The following is a 24365-nucleotide window of genomic DNA, read 5'->3' on the forward strand; positions in this document are numbered from 1 at the left end:
GAGAACGTTAATATAATAAAGCAGTTCTAGGCTAAAAAGGACTTTGATGTGGCACAAAGCCTGTGACTAAACTGAAGTAAAAATCACTGACAGGCATCTAAAAAGAAAACCAAGAAATTATGATTCATGGAAATTATCAGCTAGGATATCCAAACCACGCTTTGCACTGCAATAACTACTTGCAATCCTTGAACAATATTTGCTATTCTAGTTTTCTATTTTCAACTAAACAAAACATATCTTTTTGCCTTAAAAAAAAAAAAAAAGGTTCAAATAACCATTGTATGAACAATTAAATTTTTTTCCCATTCTTTCCAACGGTGACAAGCAATTCCTCTTTGTGCTATCTGGAGAAATAGGAAACTGCCAGCTGCCATCTTTTCTTATACCAACAGTTACAACAAGAGTAAAGTGAAACATCAAGAAAAGCCCTGAAGAAGACTTGGGGATATTGGTGGATAAGAAGCTGGACATGAGCTGGCAATGACCTCTCACAGTCCCAAAAGTCAAGAGCATCCTGGGGCTTTCATTGAAAGCAGTGTGGCCAGTAGGTCCAGGGAGGTGATTCTGCCCCTCTGCTCTGCTCTGAGACCTCATCTGGAGTACTGCTTCCAGCTCTGAGGTCCCCAGTACAAGAAAGACATGAACCTTTCGAAGCAGGTCCAGAGAAGGGCCATGAAAATGATCAGAGGGATGGGAGCACCACTCTGTGAGTAAAGGCTTGACAGAGTTGGAGTTGTTCAGAGACCTTACGTCAGCCTTTCATTACTCGAAGGGGGCTTATCAGGAAGATCACAGAATCACAGAACAGTTAGGATTGGAATGGACCTCTGGAGATCATCTAGTTCCACTCCCAAGATGGGAACAAACTTTTAGCAGGACCTCTTGTGATAGGACTAGGGGTAATGGTTTTAAACTAAAAGAGGGTGGATTTATACCACACATAAGGAAAAAATTTTTCACAATTAGAGTGATAAAACACTGGCAGAGGTTGTCCAGAGAGCTGGTGGATGCCCATCTCTGGAAACATTAAAGGTCAGATTGGAAGGGAGTCTGAGCAACCTAATGCTGCTGAAGATGTCCCTACTCATTGCAGGGGGGATAGACTAGATAAGCTTTAAAGGTCCCTTCCAAAACAAACTATTATATGATTCTATGATTTGCTCTTCTCCCAGTTACAAACTTTAATATAGGCAGGTTACAGCCACAGTATTACTCAAAAGGAGAACAGTGAATAGCCACTTTGAAAGAAACTACTATATCACATGGAAAGTCTGGCCATTCTTTATCTGGTTTTGAAGAAAAAATGCAAGATCTGTCATTGCTCTTCTTTGTTTTTTGTACTCAGAATTTCAGAATTTTACACAAATTCTGAAGAGTAAAACTGTTAGGACAAAAGTGCTTGACTACTAATTCCAAATTTCTAAGAAGACTTCACCTTAATTAATTTTTTCTCTACTGAAAAATATTGTTTGCCAACATCTACTAATAGTGCAAGAAGGATTCAAGAAGTTCCAACAAATGATCTTTTTCATTTGCAGGTTCCCATTTAAAAGTTTTGTATTAAATGGCTCTAAATATGATACTAGACACAGAAATGGTTTAGGACAAAAGACCTAAGAGCTCACCACAACATGGTGAACAACCAGAAGTTGTTCAGCAACAAGAAAATGAAGTACTGTGTTAACAACAAAGGAAAAAGTTGAGACTACAGAATTAAAAGTTTCAGGCCACAGCAAATATATATAGTGCCTCTTGTCTAAACATTTTCCTCAGCGGTTCTTCACATTTCCTCATTTGCTAGCTTACTTCTTTTACCGTGCTAAAACAATGATTCTTGTCCGGCCAGGGATAAAGTTAAAGTTAAATGTCTGTTTTAGCAAACTAAAGTGGTTGAGAGCAATATGATGAATTCTTATTTGTCCAACAAGTAAGAAAGTCTGCTTGGTTTCACAAGCACAGCAGTACCACCTAGATAGATGCTTTTAGCTCATAAGCTGCCTTCAGGATACTGTTTTTGATGAAAAGTGATTTGCATACCACCAGTCTGTTAGTAGCTGATTTTGATCAGGTTGCCAATGGGAAAGAATCAGCATAACAGAAAAGGAGATACAAAAGATAAAGTGAATCAGAAACCATTTTCAGAAGTTCCTTTTTTGGTAAGGTAAACGAAGTTATCTTTTCATTGGGAATGGATTTGAGCCTAAATGTTCACAAAATTCAAAACCTGCCTCACTTTTGTCTCTAGTAGGACTGACTGAGGCCTTTCTGAGAAAGTAGATTTCTCCTGAAAAACACCCTGTTTTATGAAAACGTATTAGTGTTTTCGACATCTGCTGGCTTGGGTGGCTGCCTGCAGAGTGCCAGATGTTCAAGTGGTGGCTGCTCCATGTCAGCCCTTCCATATGAATGGGAAGCACGCAGCTCCCAAATCAGTTTAACTGATGTTACTCAGTTGCAAAGACCTGTAAAATTGAAAGAATAATTTCAATCACTATTCCATGGATCTCTGATAGCATTTTCATTTATAGCTTTGTGCTTTGGTGTTATCTAAAATTAAGCATATAGCAACTTCTGTTCTGCAGAACATCAGGGAACTTGGTGTTAAAATTTGCAAGAAAATGTTCTCCACGCTGAAGATTGCCTATTGTGGCACACATTCAAGACATAGACTACCTTTCAATTTATAGAAAAAGATCATACTATTTAGCAAACTGTATACTTAGTCATCACGGAAAAATCTATGGAGTTTAAGTTGTAACTGTGATTTAACAATGATATTCCAATTTTTCCTAGAGTCAGTAATTATAATTGTAGTGTATTTGGATATCAGGCCTGTGCCTGTGTGCACACAGTGGATTTAGTCATGTATTCCCTGGGTGACCCAGGAACTCCCCAGCTAGTCTCTGCACAAATGATATAATCAGGAAAGTGGATCAACTTGAGGAGTGGCTGCCTTCCACCTTCACAACAAAGTGCTTCACTATTTCAGGAGTTTCAGACAGTTACAGAAATGCCTACAAGCAGCTCTTGCTGAGCCAAGAGTAATAGACAAACACTATTCATCTGCTTCAAAGTGTTGATTAACATCCTCGGTGGACAATATTGCCAGACCATATAAAAGAATTAAGCAACATTGTTTGGGGAATGCTACCAATTCAAGCTGAAGGAATGTCATGCAATGATGCTTGTAACAGAGACTTACATCGCCATCCTGTTCAAGAGATTTGACTCCTCATGAGAGCATTACCTGATGCAAAGATTCAAATAAGTTTTGTTGTAGGTTTCTTGTAATGCCTTTTTTTAAACACAGTTTCTTTAAGTGTCTGTGTCACACCATTTCTCAAATGTCAAAGATGGTGAAAAGCAGGACTGAGTGAAGACAGACTTTAAAATTCAATCATTTATCAACAGTTTACATTGGAATCCCAAAATGACAGTCTAGAATTTTACAAAGTGAAAAATTTGGAGGATGCTCACAACCCTGCCCTTGCTGTCTTTGCAAGACTTTCTCCAGTCAATAATGAGAAAGAGAACAAGTACATTTTTTCCGTTTTCCTTTTCTTAAATTTTGACAGAAGAGATTTCACTCATGAATGCAAAATATTCTCTCTTTATGGTACTAATTTTTTTATCGCAACAAGCATATTTCCAAGAAAACAATTATCACAGGTAGTGAAACTGATAACTTGTGCCAAAGGTTAAGGTCATGTCTCTATAATAAAAAGACTTACCTACACCTATTTTTCACCTATTCTGTGATGAGAAAATCTACACTGGTGAGGAATCATAGTTATGAGACTTGCTAGTGTAGATGCAGTACATAAAAAAGAACCAAGACATTTTCTTTGTTTCAAGATTAGCTTGCTATCAGTGTCTGTACTATAAACCCATAAGTCTGGAACCTAATCTTGTAAAGTTCTGAGTTCTTACTTCAGTAGATCTTAGATGAGTCCAATAACAGGTATAACCTGACTGGTAAAAGAAGAAAATATGAAACATAAGTCCCTCACAAAGACCTTGATCACCAGTCTTACAATGCTCAACTAAGGGAAATTTCAGCATTGAGCTTAATGTGAATTGAAGTTCATATACTTCTGTTTAAACACAGATTAGGATGTCTGACAGAGAAATGCCACTGAAAAGCTGACAATCTAATTAATAAAAATAACTATCTTCCCCGCTGTAAAAATGCTCTTTTTTCTGCTGTGTAGAAACTGGTATGATAGTATATATTTTCTGAAATCCAAAAAAGAAAACTCAGAGTTATGTTTTTTCAGGTTATACAGTGGGTTTTTCACTGGCTATAGATGCAATAAAAATAATTATAATATTTTCCAATTGAAATTGATCTGCTCTTTAGACATTTTACTTCTTCAGAGAAGGGAAAAACCCAACTAGTTTCATAACATAGTCATCCTGAAGCATATAACTATTTCCTTACCCCAAAGATATGCAGATAGAGAGTGCAGCTGGGAACCTAGGTACTGGTAGGGGAAAGTGAGGTTGTACACGTGCCCATATGTATGGGCACTCATTTATTCAGACTACCTCTACAATGAAGCAGTTGCCTCTGAGCTACTATTCCACATTCCAGTCTGATATAGATGGGTTTGGCCTCACCTCTCAGAGAACCACATGGCAAAGCTGGAAGTCATTTGCCTACAAATGAGCTACTGTGCTCCTCGCCCCAGAAGAAAGGGAAAAAGAAACTGACTGTCAGAGGTACTCCACCCGGTGATTGCCCTGTTCCTGGAATATATTTCTTTTTATCCAGTCAAGAGTGAAAATTGCAATTCTACTCATAAAAACTTATCTCGACGGAAGTTTCTGTTGCAGAGTACAAGGAAAACAAATTGACCAGTGCCTTTTCTGAGGCCTGATTTTACAACATGTTCTGTATCTTCAGAGCACCTGAAAACACAGTGGGAACCATGGGACCAAGTGTGTGCAGCACTAGGTAAAAAACTGAACTCTGCCCCAAAACCCAAAATATACAACATAAGGCAAAAATGCAGCATCTTCATACTGTGTTTGATAGACTACCACAATTTACTGACTGCTCCTGGATGCTACTACAACAGAAACTGTTTAAGAAGAAACGGCACAAGAGCTTTCTTTATAGCTGAAATTCTGAAGACAGTTTTCAATTTGGTTCTAATTGTATATGTGGTTAATGTAAACTTAATTAATTTAATAATGGTCACTCCAGTATTACACTAGGGATTAGGATGACATTTTTTCCTGTAATCCATCACGTGACTTCCTGGGGCTGTCAAATACTTTTCTACCATATGATTATCAGAGACTGGAAATGAGACTCAGCTTCAGGGGTTGATGCTCTGTTGTGGGCTCAGCTAATGTACTGTTTTATCTAGGTGGGATGTCTAGGTCATTGGCTAAAAGTAGTGCTATCACTGTGTATTTTCCATTTCATACTGGCAAGAACTTAAGATTTTGGCAGAATGAGAGGAAATCTCTTTGCTTAATTTTCCATTGTTTTTTTGTTCCTTTACCAGCTAGAGTAGTTTACCTATTAAGACACCTACCCATTTAACAGCATACACCGAGCTCTATTCTCTATCTTCAGCATTAAATCTTACTTTTGAGGACTTAATGCCTGGTTTAATGCAGCTCTTTGTTTCACCTCCTCATAACGAGAAACAGCTCTTGGAAGAATTCAGTGAAAGTCCCATGAGGTTTATCAAATATTTCTCAATCTATAAATCTAGCCTGTAATATATTCAGAAGATTATTCGTCCAAATGTTTTCTACTTCCACTCAATGTTTTAGCTTTTTGCACAAGAACAAGGTTAGTGACAGTTGTATTAATTACATGACAGAAACGCACATCAAATAAAATTATTAACTATTTCAAATTTTTATTTATACTACTCTGTACTATGTTAAAAATGTGGGATGGAAAATAAGTTACACACTAGAAAGACTTTTGTTAATATTACAGTGGAGTAAAAATCCTTGAATGATCAGCAGAAAAAACATTATCCTTTCTCCTTTTGCTTTTGCCATTTTCTTTCAGTTTTGGAGATAAATTCTGAATTGTAATGTAATTCTGACTTTTTAATTTAATTTTTACAAAGCTATCAGTATATATTTCAAATACAGAAAATAATTTGTTGGTATTTCCATTAAAATAAACTGTAATGCTGCAAATCTTACATTAAAATATAGATGCACACTATTAATTAAAAAATAATAATCAAATAAAAAGCACAGCAGAACACTTCAATTACTGATAGTAATCGTAGTATAATCTTGTCCTACCAGGTGTGTCTCCAGGTACAGTTTAAGGCTGTCTGTCTCTGCTTTAGGAGGAGTCCAATTCTCTGTTGTTTCCATGGCTTCATTTAACCAGTGAATGAATTCATCCAGTTTGCTTACAAACCCCTTACCATGTAAGAAAAGAGAAGGAACAAGAAAAGCACATTTATTAGCAAAACAGCAATGTGAAAAATGTATGCTCAATTTTATCATTTTTTTTTTAGCCAAGAGAGAACAATTTTGCCTCTTAAAAGCATGCAAAGAAAAAACAAAACAAAACAAAAATAAAAAACCCACAAAGGAAAAAGAAAGTGGTCTTCTAGTAAATGAGAAGCAGAACAATGTTTCTGGGGATAATCTAATGTGATATTTTGGGACAGACAATGTGAGATCCATATGACTGCGATGAAATGGAGAAAACAGGAAAGTTTTAGAAGATATGAAGGGGATATATAAACATCTTCATAGAGATTATAATGCAAATAAACTAAAGAACTTGCACTGGGCAGACAGGGTGTACTATGAGCACTGTAGGATGACAAAAGGGCTGAACAAAACTGCATTAACAAGGTATACATAATGGACTGAGGAAAAAATTACTTGTCAGAACTTGAGTGTTGTGACTCCTATTTTGGTTCATAGGAGGAGAGAAGAAATCAAACAGTAGATGAGGCAGAATATATAGCATTTAATATAAATATTGCTGATTGCATATGAGCCACACAGATGGTGCTCCGCAGAAGATAGGAGCTCCTGTTTCTCAGGAGCACCATTTATTTCAAGATTAGTACCAATTATATTGTCTGATTAAAAATAGTGCCCCTGAATTTACATGATTGGATGATACTATAGGCACATACTGAGTACAGATAATTTTACCTAAGTCTTATCCACCATGAAGCAAGAGAGTAAATGGAATAAACTGACCGTGATGTTTATAAGCACCCTGAAAATTAACTCTGAAGAGGAATGTCCATCTATTGCACGCATTGTAAGACTAGATTAAGTTAGTTCTAATGCTGGTTATATTATTAGTCATTAACTATGAATTTCACAGCATTGTGAAAATTTTAGTTTCCAGTTGGATAACAACTCAATATACACACTCAGTATCTCACTCTCACCATTTTATTTATGGAATGATTTCTGCTAATTATTAGTCCATTCAGACAGCTAAAAATAAGCTAAGAATGGAACTTTTAAAGATTTCTGAGTGACTCAGGACCCCAAATCCCCTTCTCTGAAGTTACACATGAAACCGGAATTCTAAACAAGACAGAACCAGGAGTCTGAGCAGTAGGTGCACAGCCATGTTATGGAATAGTAATAACACAGACCAAGTAGAGCCACACTTCCTTCAAAATTAACGATAGTAGAGTCATTTTGGCCCAGTACTGTGCCAAGAAGCAGGGTCCAACATTCAGCTCTTGGCTTCCAGGTGAAGTGGCAGTACTGCTGAACAAAAGCTAGCCTCTGGCAGGAAGCTGCAGTGCATACTGCAGGCTTGACAGCAACACTGAGGCACTCTGAATACTTCAATTATTTTTTTTTATGTGAGTACCTACAAGATCTCATGATGAGGACACTATTGTAATCTCTATTCATGGAATCCACTGTATATCAAACCATTACAAGGAAGAAAACTGTTACTGTGCAGATTTCATTGCAGGTTGTTTATCTGGACATTCCAGAAAGGGGGAAGGAAGACAGGGAAAGCAACCCAGTGGCTCCGGGGACTGAGACAATGTGCCTATACTGTGGGGCAAGTAATGAAGGTAGCTACATCTCTTCTCTTCCACAGCAGGCCATGCCATAAGGGCTACATTCCCCATGTCAAGACATGGCACAGGGTAGGGGGCAAGACGTCCTCCTGGCTATATTGCCTGCTTTCCTCCAGCTCACCGTGAAGCATAAGGGGTGCCAGATTGGCAGAGAAGTGGGAGACGTGAGCTGATGGGGAGAGGAGCAGGAGGGGTAAAGTCCTTCTTGTCCCTCCAATAAATCTCTGCCTGCATTTTAGCAATGTGCTGTCCTTGAGAGACAAGGTGATATGGTAAACACAAAAAAAAAAAAAAAAAAAAAAAAAAGGCTCCCTTTTGTATATGCGTCATGTATTTTATGGAGACAGACACGTATAACATCTGCCTGCAGTACTCGATGTCTGTATGCCTTCAAAAGGGTGCTCGGAAACACTGAAGGCTTGCAGCAGTATAAAAAGCAACTATTAGCCACAGAGTTTCTTCTGCCCTCTCGCAAAACGTGCCTGTATTGTAATGTCTGCTACTTCACGCTGGTGCTTAGAGACTCCCAGGCAGCCAGCTCCAGCCTAATGCGTCCCCTCTCCGCCCAGACCAGGTCGGCGGTGGGCCCCTGTGGGGAGCAGGGAATGCCTGGGGTGGGGGTTCGTTTGCGGGGCTGAACAAAAAATGAAGATACAATCTCCTACAGAAGCACGATGAGCCACGTTATCTGTGGGGAAGAAAAAAAACAAAACAAAAACCCACAACTGCAAGCTTCAGTTCCAGTGCCACCTGGCACGCTGGAATCGCGGTGGGGTACATGGTGCCCGAAGGGAGCCCACGAAACGGGGAGAACCGGCCGCGGCCAGCCCCGGCGGGCTCTCCTCTGCCAGGCTGCACAAATCACAGTAATTCCACTATTTTTCAAATGACGGCAATAAAATTTTATTGAGACCATTCAAAAGAGCACATTTGTAGAAACCGAAAGCAGCGGACGGCCAGGGGAGGGCAGCGCAGGGAGGGCAAGGGGAGCCCGGGCCGCGCGGGGCCGCCGGCGGAGGGAGCGCCACCCGCCCGCGCGCGCGCCGTGCCTGGTCCCACAGCGCCACCTGCCGGCAGCGCCCCGCGCGGGCCGGAACCGCGGCGTGACACCAAAGACGGGACAGCCGAGCGGGAATCACAGACGGCCCGTTTCAGGCTGTTACAGAGCGTGCGAAATAGAAAATCACCTGTATATCAAAATGTACGTGAGATTAAATATCAGCAGCGCAGGTCCTACTTCATTCGCAGTGAATTAGCGATCAAAACAATGCCCCGGCGTTTTTCTTTTCTCGTAGCAATGCCCAGGATTCCATCCTATTTATTTGAGTAGCCTGATGCCAACGAGAAGGGAAGGAGCGGCCTTTATGACCCAGCCACCAGTGTCGCGGCTCACCCCTGCCCGGCAGGGAGGCAGCTCGGGCTCGGAAATTGAAACCTCTGCGAGCACTGCCGAGCGCAGCGGCTCCGGTGTGACCGACCGGGCTGCCTTTGCTCTCGGTGCTGAACTTCCCCTTCTCACCTGTGACTTTCGGTCAAGGTGCAGTGACCCACGGGCTCTGAGATTGGGGCCAGTACAAACGGCCCTGACTGGCCGGCTCGACTGGTCCGGGCAGCCAAGGGCAGGAATGAGGCCACCTGCTCGCTCACACTTAGAGAAGGAGCATCTGCAGCATCGGTGGTCCATGCAGCCTTGGCACAAATATAAATTCGGGTCTTTAATCTCCTCAAGTCTGATAACAGAGGGGAAGTCCAAAACATAACTTATCCCTTGACTGAAGGGCCGCCGTCCCTCCGCAGATTGACCAACACAGAGCCATTTCTGTGTAATCAAGATGGCCTAGGTAATTAGAGTAAAATTAATCATGTACATGCAGTCAGGGACACAAAGAGCATTAGAATAGTTCCTTTTCTTATAATCTCAAATATTTCCCAGAATATACATTTTAAATAAAAGATTAAGACAAAATAAGTTCTGAAAAATAACAGGGGAAAAAAACATTTTCTTACAATACAGAAAATGTATTGTGAGACTCTGCCAGAGCATGAAACTATGCTTTAAAAACAGATTACCAGATAAATTATATCAACAAAAAGGATGAGGTTTAACATGGAGTCCTAAATCCAAATCTAGGAGTATTCAGTGAATGAAATAAATTCGTAGGATGACAAATTCTAACCAATACAGGATATTTTTCTCTTTTTTTCTCTTCATTTAATAAGATACCAATGAAAACACTTTACATCCCTTTCTACACACCTACCTTTCTGATTTTTCTAACTGAGACTATGTTTTTCTTTCTCTAAGTATTTTTTCTTCATCATTTTTAAGGTGGGAAAGAGTTTAACAGGAATAACTTCAGTGAATCTATGCTGAGTTATACTAGTTAAGAGTCTGATCGAGACAGTATCATACTTATAATGAAAATACTGTAAAATTTACCCAACTCGTACTTTGGTAGAAATTAATGGGAAATTAAACTATTGTCTTTTCCATCAAAACTTCTTGGAAGTTGAAAGCTCATAGTTGGCTACATAAAAATGTACAAGAATTCCTCAGAAAGAAAAGAGGGGAGCAGAAGAGAAAAAAATAAATACCAATGTAATCCAGTCTCTGCCTTTTGACCAGCTCATTCAGTTTTGCAAACGTTATAGTTCTGCACTGTGCTAGCAAGCTAGATCTTAAAAAAAACTAGGGCTCTTAACAGCATAAAGTTATTCTTATTCTATGCTACTTAGTACAGTAACAATTGTTTCTGGATTGTTATGGGATGATTTGCAGCAATTTCTGTGATAAAATCTGCAAATAATTATAAAGCTCTTCCTGTACGACACACAGGAAATTTCAAAACACTAAAACCTTCAGCTTTCCATTTTGTTTCATGACAATTTTACAGATTTTCCTAGGGGAAAAAAGAAAGTCCTGATCACACATCTCTGAAAAAAATCTGGAGCAAGAATGGCTTCATCTGAAATCTGGTACATACAAAGTTTTTTTTGTGATCTAATTCTATTTTCTCTGGATGGATAAGAATGAAAAAGGCAGACAATTCTAAGTATTAGGGGAAAAAAATCCATAACTCATAGAATGAAAATACACTTAATTCAATTGTTCTGTAAAATTAAGGAATTAATTAAATTAAGTATTAAAAATAAATTTTATGAGATTTAACTAAATATCCTGAGACTTCACCATTAATCACCAGAACAGTTAAATTTTTTGAATCACAAGAATGAGAATTCACTTGTTGAGTCACGCAAAAAGGGCAAGGATGGATCAGCTCGTAGGCCAAAGGGTCTATGAGTACACATGGGCTGAGAAACCGTGTACCTGGAAATGTGCCTCCTACCACTGTTCTATTAAATATAAGGGCATACAAAAGATACAGATGCCCCACCTGCTGCACAGGGCTGCAGGGCTCCCTACACCCAGGACAGCTGTGCTATGGAGCTTGGGTTAGGCAGCCTGGTTGAATCTGGCACATGGGATAACAGAGCGGGAGAGGAGCTGCGGTGGTGTGCCACCAGTAATAAGGAACCCTGGAGCATGGGGGCAAGGCCTACGGAGATGGACAGATGCACAAGTCTCACATGCAATTCACTACATTTAATAGGACTGTGTGTGTTCTGTTCATCCTAAGTGTGTGTCATAAAAATTAGTTTAAATAAACACAGAAATAGGCAGTCTTTGGCAACCCAAGTAGTTTGTGCCTTTTTCCTCTCTTGCTGGATTCTGTTTAGATGTTCCTCCCTACTCATGATGACTTCAGCACACCTCACTGCTCACTAGCTGCTGCCCATAATGCCTTTTGGCATAGCCCAGGAATTCCTCACTCCCTGCGTTTCTCCACCTTCCACAGTCCCCTCCTACGTTTTTCCATTGAACTTCAGAAGCTCACCCCATCTCTGGCCAAAGACCATAATTCTTTAGAAATATATATCCATTAACTTTCAACTTCCTAATTTTCAGCAGCAGTTTGCTACTTACTGCCATCAACCGAGTCAATCAAATAAGTTTTGGTATCCACTGACCCCTGGCTACATGCTCCCAGAGTTGGTGGCACAGGCAATGCTCATGGTTTAAAAAGACCATGTAGAGCCCAAGAGAAACATTACAGGCTGTCAGCAAAACAACAAGCAGTTGACCAATTAAAAAACTTTTGGTAAAAACTACAAAACTAGTGATAACATAAGGGCTTATGATACTATAGAAAAGCTCCAGCCTCTGATAATAGCTCAGCATATTTTCATAGCTCGTCAGTGGTGTTGCTCAGACGTATTCTCATTGGCACACAACTGAGACCTCCCAGAAAAGCTTTTACTGTCACAGTCATGAAAAGAATGTTTTGACGATTGAGTCACTTAAAATTATGCACAAATGCCTCTCAACTAGGTTAACACCACTTCTTGCACTAGAACTTTTAAAGTTTCCTAACTTCAGTTCAGTGGTTTAATTTTACTTTTACATTACAAGATCTCTCTTTTTCCTGGGTCAGACAGAAAAGTAAACAGTTCCGGTGTTCAATAATTTTAGTACTTCAAATGATCTCATTTAGACTTTGAAGTTCAGCTTTCACTAATTGAATGGAATGGGAAAAGAGGAAGTTTCCATCTCAGATGCACCTATCACTTTTCAAGTCCAGGTTTATTAAACCACATTTAGAATGGAAGCAAACTGAACCTCATTTCTATAGTTTTGAGCTTTAGTCTGAAAGCACATTTAGGGTTACAAAAAAATAAAATGTGAAAACATCGAACTTCTATTAAAAAATGCAACTTCCTTTTTTTGTTGTTACACTAAAAGCAGCAGTATCTTAGATGTCTTTAGTAGATTTTTGATGTGATATTCCTTTAGATGGGGAATTTGGATATATGCACTTAAGGAAGTTCATATATTGACATTAACATTGTCAAAATTATACTGTAAAACAGAGGAAACAACTGCATTCTACCATTCTGACATAATTTCTGGCACTCATCCTAGATCAAATTTGTGTTTGCTTTTTATGGAAAAAACCTCCCAGATTTACTGTTCCTACATGACACAGGTAACAAATTTATTTCAATATTTTTTGACTTGTAATTTTTTGATATGCAGTTTTAACACCACTATTAGTTTAACATTTTCATTTAAGATGTATGTGGGCTTATACTTAAGACACTTCTAGTCATTGCATTTGTAAAAGTGCAAAGCCCTTCTAATGACTTGAAGTGAGATGAAAGTCAGAATAAAAGCAATGTGCCAAACTATTAAATGCAAACACACTAAAATTATTTGCCCTGATAGGTAAGAGTGATGGTGAAAAATCTACTGTGTTCCACAAACCTTAGTGTGGAAGCACCAAACAAGAGTGTTTGTTAAATCACTACCCCAGACCTTTTTCCTCTCCACCTTCCCTTTTATTACACAAAGGGAGTTCTCTTCTTAAAAGAATTGGTTATGAGGCTGTGTGCTTAAAAATGAATGTCCATTTTTGTTGCAAGCAGACAGCGTTGTAAAGTTTGTTCCCAATTTACAAAAAGACTGAGCTCACAGAGGGGTCTGTGTACAAGGATGGGCTGGCTCTAAGGGCACTTCTATCACAGAATGCATTAAGAAAACCCTTTGTCTAACCACAAAAGGACTTGCATATTAGTCTCAGGAGGAACACATTCCTGCCCATGGACTTTATTTTCAAAAGGATAAAAGTGCACTTTCTTCATGGGCAAAGGTAAGTCAAAGAAATCCAGGTACTCAAGAGGATGAGGCTGCAACAAACTGCCACAGTCAATTAAATTGGAGATAGAGCCAGAGGCAACAGTAAAACCATTACCAATACAGATGTTAGGGATCCCCAAGGAGCCAAGATGCCACAATGGAAAATATCCTTTGTGTGATATTGTCAAAATTCTGTGGCAGGCGGTGACCTCACAGAAACATACAACCAGCCAAACACATCAGTAGCATGGAAACACTTAACATGCAATCCAGGATATATTCATAAACAATTCAGAAATAGAACTTAGGAGCTTTCTGCTAAAAAAGTGCCACATTTTTTCAATAAGCCCAGTCTATGAGAATATGTGACTTAAATGTCTCTTCCAAACTAAGAAAAGATAAAGATCAAATACTTTTCTTAGATGACATTCATGTAAAGACACAACTTCTTCTACTATATACTGTCTAGTTAAGCATTTTTAAGACTGTTAAATTACACAAATCTTTCATGAGTCTCCCCTCTAGGCTTTGTGCCCAGCTACCACACACAGAATTAGAAATTGAATGCATTTTCCCTAATGGGCATCTACTGAATTGGCCATGAATTATATGGTTACAGAGCAGAAGGTTCCATAACCACAGGATGGTCCCTGGCTCATTACTTTTCCTAGATTTAGAGTCCAAGCTATTTTTCCGTACTTTATTCTAACTAAAGCAGGAATAGCCAAAAATATTTTTAAATTCTCAGTTTCCTAAAGCCTTTTAGGTAAAAGAGACAGAACCATAAACATAGGATAGCCTTTAAAAGCATGATACGGAGAAACAAGTGAAGTGTTACTTTTCAATCCATTATAACTAACTATATTTGAAGACGGTGAGACCAATTCTGCAATAAAAAGTTCACTGCCCAGATGGGACTGTTGACTTCTTTTCTGCTTCTAGACAAAGAGTCTAGGTTATGCTACCTATTAAGAATCATTCCTAAATGTATCTCTATAGATACTTAAACCTTGCCACATAGTTGTTTCTTTACCCTGTGCTTTGTCTTACCTTTGGCTCAAGGTGAAGGTCTACTTTCTGTTTGAAAAAACTACCACAAGGCCTCCTCCGGTTTGAAACTTGCAAGATCTAAAAAAGGGTATACTAAGTACCAGCAGATTGACTGGGAGGGTAAGGTAGATACAGGAAAAATAAGCCAAATGCTTTCTAAAACCTGTCCCTAAGACATATATTCTTAGATTAGCAGACAAGCTTCCAACACCATTGGTAACGTTTCCCCCAGTCTTTTAGAGGATCACTGAACACTCAGAATCACAGCAGCAAAATCCATGGGCTGGAAGCACATTGCTGGATTGATCCACATAGCCTTAAGGCCAAGAGAGCTGTGCATAGGAATGTCATTTAGCAGTGTAGGAAAAGCCAGCGTCATTGTGACTTTGCAAGGGTTCAAGAGTAGAGAGGACTGACGGAGAGAAGGGACGAGAAAGGCAAGAACATCTGATTCATTTGTCATTTAAAGAATCCACTAGTATGAACTGAACAGCAGTACAGGCTGGCTGTGAACCTCCAGACCTGCCACCTACTCCAATGGCAATGCCGCCAGGCATACAAAATGGCTTCTGGCCTCTCTTCATGCTGACATGGCCATGCTTCCCACCTGAGCAGTAATGCTAATCGGCACAGGGCCAGACAAAGTTTTTGGCCTCTTGCATTTATTCAGGTGAGGACAGAGTCCAGGCTGAGAAAATATGGGACATCAGCACTGTACCTCGGAAGCGGTGTGAGGTTCAAAGCACTCCCAGGGATTGAGTTAGTAAGTGAATGAGCATATCCTTCTTGTTATGGAAAAATCTTACACATGCATTCACATTCTGGATGACAGACAGTAATTTTGCTTATCTACCTCCCAAGTTATCACGCCTACTAATTTGACTTCTAGTTATTTCCGAGGCTGGGCGGCGGGTGCGAGCTGTCTGGTGGAGGTGGCTTGCGACACCTACCAGCTCTGCTTGGCCAAACCATCGTCTCCAGGGGGTGGGAGGGACACTCCCCAAAACCCTCCCCTCGTACACAGGTAATTTTCACCTCAGTGGGGTTATGCAGGCACACAGGTATCGGTTAAAGAAGCAAATATTTTCCACTGTTCTAATCAGTACTAGCTTTTGTCAGAGAACCTCTACAGAGTCAATCTGTATTAAAATGTTTCTAGCACTCGACTCATTCAGCATCCCTAGTCTGGGTGAAATTTTTCACTGGAAAAAGGTTCCTAAGGAAACAATATTTAAACTATGGAGTGAATAATATAAGCAGCAGAAAAGAGAAACCTGTGAGTTGAAGGATATCAAGAATGTTGAAAATGAGACAGAAATAGCAAGGAAAAACAGAATATAAGGAAATGGGGCATAAATTGGGAGGAAAACGGACGAGGAGGAAATATAAGAAAAGAACAAGTTAGCTATATATATTTAGTTAAAAAAAAAAAAAAGTGTGATGTTCTTTGGGCCCTTGGCAATAAAACAGGCCAGCAGAAGCTCTGAGAGTTAAAAGTGGAACAGTCAACAATCATGATATTGAGTGAGCTGAGTAATATTCAGACTTCTGAATGTTCATACAAATCTAGTCTTCTAAGCTCATTATACTACTAGGACTGAACATATAGTTTCTGAAAATATATTTATTCACAAAGAGCAATGCATGTTATTGGTCATGTTTCACAGAAACTCTCACTCTTCTTAAAATAATTTTTTTCTGAGTAATTTCTTCTCTACATAAAATTCAGGAGGCCTAAGTGACAGCTAGGAAATAAAGATAGATGCCCAAAACATCTTGTAATATAGGACAAGTTTTCTCTTAGGCATCACAGTATCAAATATTCTAAACTGAGCCCTTTTTAGCTAATACTTTTATGTGACCCTTTCTAAGTTAAAGACTTGCCACATGTAGAAATCAGCTAAGATATGTGAATGTTCTTAGGTCACATACTCTTGTTTTACTCATTAAATCAAGAAGCAAGAACATCTACAGAAATTTGTGGCCAATGATGTATCAAGGAAAGGACAAGAAGAGCAAATAAATCTGTTTGAGCCAAGAAAGATGATGCCAATATCTCCCACAAAGGGGACTTTATCTCTGCAGCAGCAGCTGGAAGGAGTGTCTGGATCCTGGAGGGACCCTGATCACAGCACAGGAGAGGGGCCTGTCTTTGGTAAAAATGCCAGGCACCAACATGAGTTACTATATCTTGTATAAAGGATAGTGTCACAAAACGGCAGTAAATTCACAGTCCCAAATTTCCTTTTTTTTTTTTTTTCTTTTTTTGCATTCTGAACAACTCTAAACTAGAATAGAAAATGTGGAAGTTAGTTCGTAAGCATATGTTCGTAAGCACCAATTTATTATTTATTCTACAGGTAAACCTAAATTCAAATCTCCTCATAAACACAGTTCCTTTTCAGTATGAAATGTCTGGTATAAAACAACCTTGATCCAAACTCTATGGATAATGTAAGTCTATAATTAGGATGTTAATTTTCAATGAAGCTAGTTGTCTGATGCACTTTGTCTAAACATGCTGCCAATATAACTGTGGATGTTGAAGCAACCTACAGTAGTGTAAGGGTACTTGGAAGTACTGCATTGCCTCTTCATGTAATTATTTTAAATGTTATGTTGGCAACATACCTTATTTTCAGATTGTTTTACAGCTAATGTATGCATTGATTATGAGATGAACTGCATCCAAAAGACAAACTAATCTTCATTTGCAATTTTTTCCATATGATGGCCTCTGCAATAAATTAATATATGGCTTTATTCTGCTCTGAAAAATAGACAGTTATGGATGGCCATCATTCCTTGGTTTGCATACCCTGAGTATTTGGGCTTCAGGCAGTGGACTGGGGGTGGAACGCCCTTGTGCAGCTGCTATTTCCAGCTGATGGTCAGCTGTTATCTTGCACGTGCTCTGGGCACTGGAGAACACACAATCTGAGCCATGCCAGCACCTCCCAAACTGGGTCCAACATTTCTTTACTCTTTTATCTCATAGTTGTTAGAAAAGAACCTCGTTCCCCAAGCATTTAATGCCTTGAAAGGCACACATGATATGCACACACCATGGTTGCTCCTGTAGCCTGAAATCAGAGGAATTACGTCAATTAAACAACTCTGTGAAATTCCAAAGATGTTATGTTTTACCAAACAAATACTAAATCACATGAAAAGAGTGAAATTTGGCAAATTTTATACCTTTACCCCACAGCACAGAATTAATTCCGTGGGTTTTTCAGTGCATTTTAAATAAAAGGTAAATTCATTAATTTTTACATAACACTTTCAGTCAATCAGGCAGTAAGTGATAGATAAAGAAAGAATGCTACTATATTTTTGACCTGGTGGTCCCAAAGCAGAAATAAACACTTCTTATTGAAATTATATAACTATTGCTCTCTAAATAATAAAAATGGCAGTTATATTTGCAGGGAGATAGCATCTCTAAATGTTTTGCAGAGGATAGGATTTTTTAAAAATATATTTTACAAACTCTTTAGAAGTGCAGAAGCATGTTTTATTTTTTAAGTTTAATAATTGACATACACGTGCCTTTTTTTTAATCAGAAAAATATTTCAGCATTAAATTTGTTGGGATAAATTACATAGCAAAAAATTGTTGGAGACTAAACTAAATAAGAAACGATATTGATAAGGAGGAAATTTTCTAGATTATGATTTATTAATTTATTCTCTGAATTTCTAACAACAACGTTTGTGAAATTATGTGGGGCTCGCTCATTTGGGAAGGAAATAAAAACATCAGTAAAATAAGTGCAGGAACAAGTTGTGGCCTCAAGAGGGCAATATATCACCACGTCAAAGAGTTTTCGAAAAAGAAGGGGAAAAAAATCACTTTTTACTAAAGTAGAACACATGCTGTTTGCTTGTGGGTAAGTGCTAAATATATTGACCTCTGCTGTATCACTGATATGACTTAAGATATAATGACCACGATTCCCCCTCAAAGACAGAACATTTAATTCAGTATTTCTTATTTTTTCAAGGCTAATTGGTTAGAAGAGGTCAAGTCTGTCACCTCTCAAGAGATATTATAATTCTTTGACCCATGAACTTGTTTTGCAGTTAAGACTTCTGAATTTTAAAACAGGAAAATGGTGATTGCCACTATTCGCTAAAAATTGCAACAGTGAGAAGAGATCAGGATTCAGCACCTCTTCTCTTTACTCCATTATTATTCCTCTAGTTTCCTCATTTAGCCCCCTGTTACGCACTTGGTTCCTGTTCACCTGCAGTCTTCGAAGAGATCCTGTCACTGTTAGTTCCTCCATAAATTGCTTTTCTTTTGCTCCCTAATTCATCTACCCTCCCTTTTAGATAGCTTTTTTTTTAGTGGTCTCTAGGGGGCCTTCCGTTACACCCTCTTTAGACCCTACTTGTGACTTATTTTTTTATCCACAAATATTGATATTTTTAGAGAATAAAATAAAACCAATCTCTGGACTTGTTTTCGTGGGGTTTTGTTTGTTTGTTTGTTTGTTTGTGGTTTTTTAACTGCAGAATCTTTGCTGGTTTTAACACATTTACTACTTTTTTCCCTGGTTGTACTTCAACAAAGCTGTAAGAGATTTGTACTGCAATGCATAGATAAAGGTGACCCTAGTTTGGGCTTACCTGAGACAATTTTAGGCAGATAATAGTGCAGCAGTTGTATTTTAAATTAACTTGTGTGTCTTTAGTCTTATATACCAAAGGGAGAAAACATTCACGTAGTCACATGCTGGCATCAGCAGGGGAAAAGCACTTAGTAATATTAAGTTACTGTGACTTGAGCATCTAGGCTGTCTACTACCAAAAATCTACTTGTTTGTTGGTTCTCCCAGTGTTAGCTGGGAAAGATTCCAAATATTGGCCAAAGGAAACCAGAGGCAAATCTAGCTTTCATTTGGGAGATCTCACTTGGCCTGAATGTGAATCAGTGTTCAAAATAAGTCTTTACTAATGCTTTAAGAAAATTCAGGTACAATTTCAGTTTGATATGGTAAGGACAGCTTAGATGTTTGTGAGGATTATCATTTGTGCTCCAACACCGAAAGCAAGGACAAGAGAACAATTTTTGCCTTTCTGGTTACTTTCAAAACTAATACAGAACTCCTACATAAACATAAAGCCTCTGAGAGACAGTTTCCCGACCATATTTACCACAAATTATATTCACTCTGATGCCTAGTGATGACAACAATGACTTAGGAGTCAGCATGATTTAATGGTTCATACTGGAAAGGATAGAGGAATGAAAACTAGTTGCTGTCAAAATACATAAAGACACACAAGAAGAAAAAGATAGGAACAGATTTTGAGAACTTATGCAATAATCTTATATAAGTGATTTGATCTCTCTTCTCAGGTTAATCCTCTCTAGACCTTTGAATGTTTCTTTTGCTCTGACTCATCTCTACCATGCATACAATTTAAGGCAATGATGTGTTAACAGTAGATAGACAGACTGGAATTTGATTTAGGTGGAAATTAGTAGCAATGTATTATTTAAAAAATTAAATATTTAGAATAGAGTATGGTGATTTTGGTATACTGCATCTTTCTGGAATATCCTGTACTTCCTCACAGAAGATACATAAAACATGAGTCTTCCAGAGACTAAGTATATTATGTAACAGAACAGCTAGACCTTAAAACACTGTGAAAAGCATATCCCTATGAAAATATAAAACAATGAGCATTCTCTCTCTGTATTTACCACATTTAAAGTAATATTAGAAACCATATTTTAAATTTAATAGTTTTTTGTTTAATAATGGCAGCACTTCAAGAAGCCACAAAATAAATACACTAAGTAATTAACAGGGTGGATATGAAGTTACCTCCAAACTCTTCACAAACAAACAACCCTCTCCCCAGTACCAGCATCTGTAGGACAGCAGTTATAGATGATTTAGTCATGAATAGCACAAGAAGATTCTTCTTAAACACACACACTCTAAAGAAAAACCCCAATAGTAATTTGACTGTCTGTGTTTTGTAACCTTCCAAACCTACTTCAGCAGTTTCTGAGGCCCTTTCTCTGCCTCCCTGAGAAAACTGAAAGCTCTGAACCATCACAGACGATAGTATCTCTGCACTGATAGAAAGGAGTGTCTCATAAGATCATCCTGAAGTCCCTAGCAATTAGTTGTCCAACTTACAGTTGCTTCCCTGTTGAATCTGGAGCTTCTATTGACTACCCAGGTGAGTCACCTGGCACTCACTGCTCACCTTCATGCCTGTCCTTTGCTACAGTGAGAGCAAAAGTCCACCTCTTGCAGTCCTACTCCCTCCGTCTTCAATTCTTTTGCAGTCTTTAACCTATTAGCAGAGATTCAGAGATCCTTGACCAATATCAAGAAAGTTTCCAGTTCACAAATAAATATCATGGGTGGCTCCAGTACAGGCCTGTGGATAGGCTGTGGTACAGATAATTAAGACATGACTCTGGGTCATAAAGCCAATGATCATTTAGAATAGAAGCTGAGGGCTCACAGAAACATTTATGCAAATGCAGCTGTTTCTCAGTTCATCCAAGTTGTTAGTAGATGTCCCTGAGCTGAAATGTGGTATCCAACTATGTACACAAAGAGAGAGAATTGTGAGGCTTTTTGGCCAAAGGGCCTCATATCAGATGTGAGCCAAACATTAGATGTAGGCATGTCCCCTCCAACCGGTTCTAAATACTAATAACAACATACCCTGAAATCAGCGCTACTAAAATAATTTGGGAGCAGAGGTTTTTTTCTCTCTCTTTCTCTCCCTCTCTTTTCCCCTCTCTTCCCTTCCACCAACCCCAAATTATTTGGAATGACTTGACAAATACTGAATGTAAAAAATCCCTGATCTAAAACTGCTCACTGCCAAACCTTTCTGAGGTCTTTACATTGGAAATTCAAACCATTCTGAGCAAGCATATGCTTCACAATAGATGTGTTTCATTAAGGAAGCTTAATTCCTGCAGTCAGTTATAAATGTAAAGTTACAAATTCAGAATTTGCACATCTTACATAGAAGTTGCTGGTTTTTGCAAAGATTGCTGGTAACAAACTCACTCAGACTATTTGTGGTAAAGCAAATGCCAAAGAAAAGTGAGTGTACTTGGAGGAGCTGTTTAAAATTCAAGCAAACCCTTAGGAACTAAGTCTTTTGGAGGAATAGAGGGCTAACTGTATTTCAATATCATTTTCTAGTAAAACTGCATTTGTCTGCCTTAAAGTGGGAGTTCCATATGTATACTACATTACTGCTTAATAATTGTTTAACCAGCTTGAAAATTGAGGGATGGGCTTTTGAAGCAGAGGAGTATCATCAGACTCAAACCAACAAAGCACAAACTTGACTCTCAGTAGAAAATGTGAAGTGACATTTTCAATTATGCTGGACAAAGCAGCAAGACTGCTGAGAAAACTGCAGAGCTGCCAAGTAATTTCTGGATCTGATACCTCTTTCACTTACTGTTTTTTTAAACTGGTCATCAACCAAGAGTAGTCATTTCAATCTAAATTGTACGAAGCAGTATAAGTAAGATTCAGAGATGAACAGATTTTGGCAAGCTCACTATCTGTTAGGAAAACTATGCAATCCATCTATTTTAACAGGGTCAGTATTAGGAGCACTGCTACTAAGTTATTGAAAGTAAGACAGCTGAGAGGAGCACTACATTTTAAAAATCCTTTATCTGGCAATCCAAAATAAGCCAGTCCTGTGCCCTGTTGATTTTCTCTCCTTTTTCCACTTGTTCTGCTATTACTGATTCAAAATCAGTTCCATGTTTTCCTTAGTTACCAAGCTCCATCAGCATTAACAGTTCCTATCAGTTTTTCACTACCTTAGCCCCACAGCTTGAACTGCATTTGTCTTCTATGCAAGCTTTTCCCCCCAATCATGAAAATCACCTCCAAACACAAGTAAACTTTTCTTCCCCTAAAGAAATCCATCCTCTACCTTAATTGTACTGGTGTGTTTTCTGGCAAATTCTCTGTCCAGAAGAAACTCTGTCACCTTTCAATCTAAAAAAAATTATTTCCACTTTGTATCAGTACTCCAACTATTTTTAACAAACTGTCTCTCCACTGCCCAAATGGACTCCCACCATATCTCCAACGTAAGTTTGTACCTCGTCCAGTAAGCCTTTGCAGAAGCCTGCCATTTACTTACTTTTTGTGACTACCCCCTGAAAATGCAAATCTTTCCCACCCCAACACACAAGCTATTTGTCACACTAGCAAGTTTAGCTGATATTGCACTCTGCTTTGTGGACTGCTAGACAGGAAAGTTCTCATTACTCCAGTGTAAAAGAAGGGTCTTAGATCTCTGCTCCACTGAGAGATCCTGGGTTTAGTGGGGATAAATGGTTACACAAGGCTGAGGGTTTTCCTGCCTGGGTCCTGGAAGGCAGTGTCCCTCTCTTTGCTGTAGGTTCCCTGGGGGCATGCTCTAACTGACAGCTGAAAAACATGTAGAGCAGCATTATTTTATCCCTTATCACATTAAGGAGGTGGATTACCAAGACTGACTGGGCTCCCAAGACAAAATACAGAGCCAATGAACTTGCGGGCAAACACATTTTCACTTAAATGGGTTGTCTTGCAAATGGTTATATTTCTACTCTTTGTAATAGTGCCTTCAATAATCATGCAGACAGGATTATCAATGACCACAGATCACAGCATAAGGATGTCATTATAGTTCATCTAGTATCACTTTGTAGAGAAGGAGATAAAACTGCCTGGATGAGGTTATTTTATTGTTATTGTATTTTATGTACATGATTACAAATGTATTGTCATTAGTTCAGTCCAAGATCAGGTTTTATTTACAATTTTTCAGTTTGCACCTGAAAATGGGACACACAGAGAGTTATTAGTATGATTTTAAGGACAGCTTAGCTTTCTTTCAGAAAGAAAACTTTTGAGCATTCTGAAACTGATACTCCAAAGTCATAGTGTTACATGTGAGAAGTGGTAATTGGCCAACTTCTTATAGTAGAAAATTCTAATGGTGTTATCTGTGAGAATGATGCTGTTATACCTTTTCCCCTTTCAGTTGGCACAACAGAAACTACAGAACTTAATCTAAAAGCTGAACTATAATGATAAGAGGAACATTCAGAATTTGGTATCACTCAGTTTCACATTTAACTCCAAAAAGTAACTCCCTAAACATAAGAGAAACTGCACAGAAGCCACATTTTGTACCCCAGAATGAAGGTGCCCAGTACTAAGGGCACATGAAGCATGTGTCAAAGAGTTACCTGCAGTGCAAGACAAAATATGGCAAGAATATGCAGTATTTATTGCAAAGCAAGAAACTGTCAAATGGGCCAGTCAAGAAGAATTCTGATTGTAGACATACAGCTAGATTAAGAACACAGTAATGCCCATGAAGGACATCTGCATAATTTGCAAATATCAAAAACTACAGTTTATGTTTCTGCCCATGACTACCCTTTCTATAATGGAGAAATTAATAAGGCTTCAAAAAAATACTTTAGCATTCAACAAATTGTTTCCTATCAAGGTATTATTACATTTACATAATTCAAAATTATT

The 24365-nt window shown here is 38.5% G+C and overlaps 1 protein-coding gene across 1 annotated transcript in view; it reads right to left on the minus strand.

The window, feature by feature from the left end:
* The window catches only part of AKAP6 (A-kinase anchoring protein 6), a 272508-nt gene that overhangs the window by 156616 nt on the left and 91527 nt on the right, over positions 1-24365 (minus strand). The window contains 1 exon segment of the mRNA XM_050335742.1: positions 6286-6408. Within this exon segment, the coding sequence (XP_050191699.1) occupies positions 6286-6408 (123 nt within the window).

The sequence above is a fragment of the Myiozetetes cayanensis genome, unplaced genomic scaffold, assembly GCF_022539395.1.
Source record: "Myiozetetes cayanensis isolate MyiCay16 unplaced genomic scaffold, myiCay2020 scf6-25, whole genome shotgun sequence".
Taxonomy (NCBI): domain Eukaryota; kingdom Metazoa; phylum Chordata; class Aves; order Passeriformes; family Tyrannidae; genus Myiozetetes; species Myiozetetes cayanensis.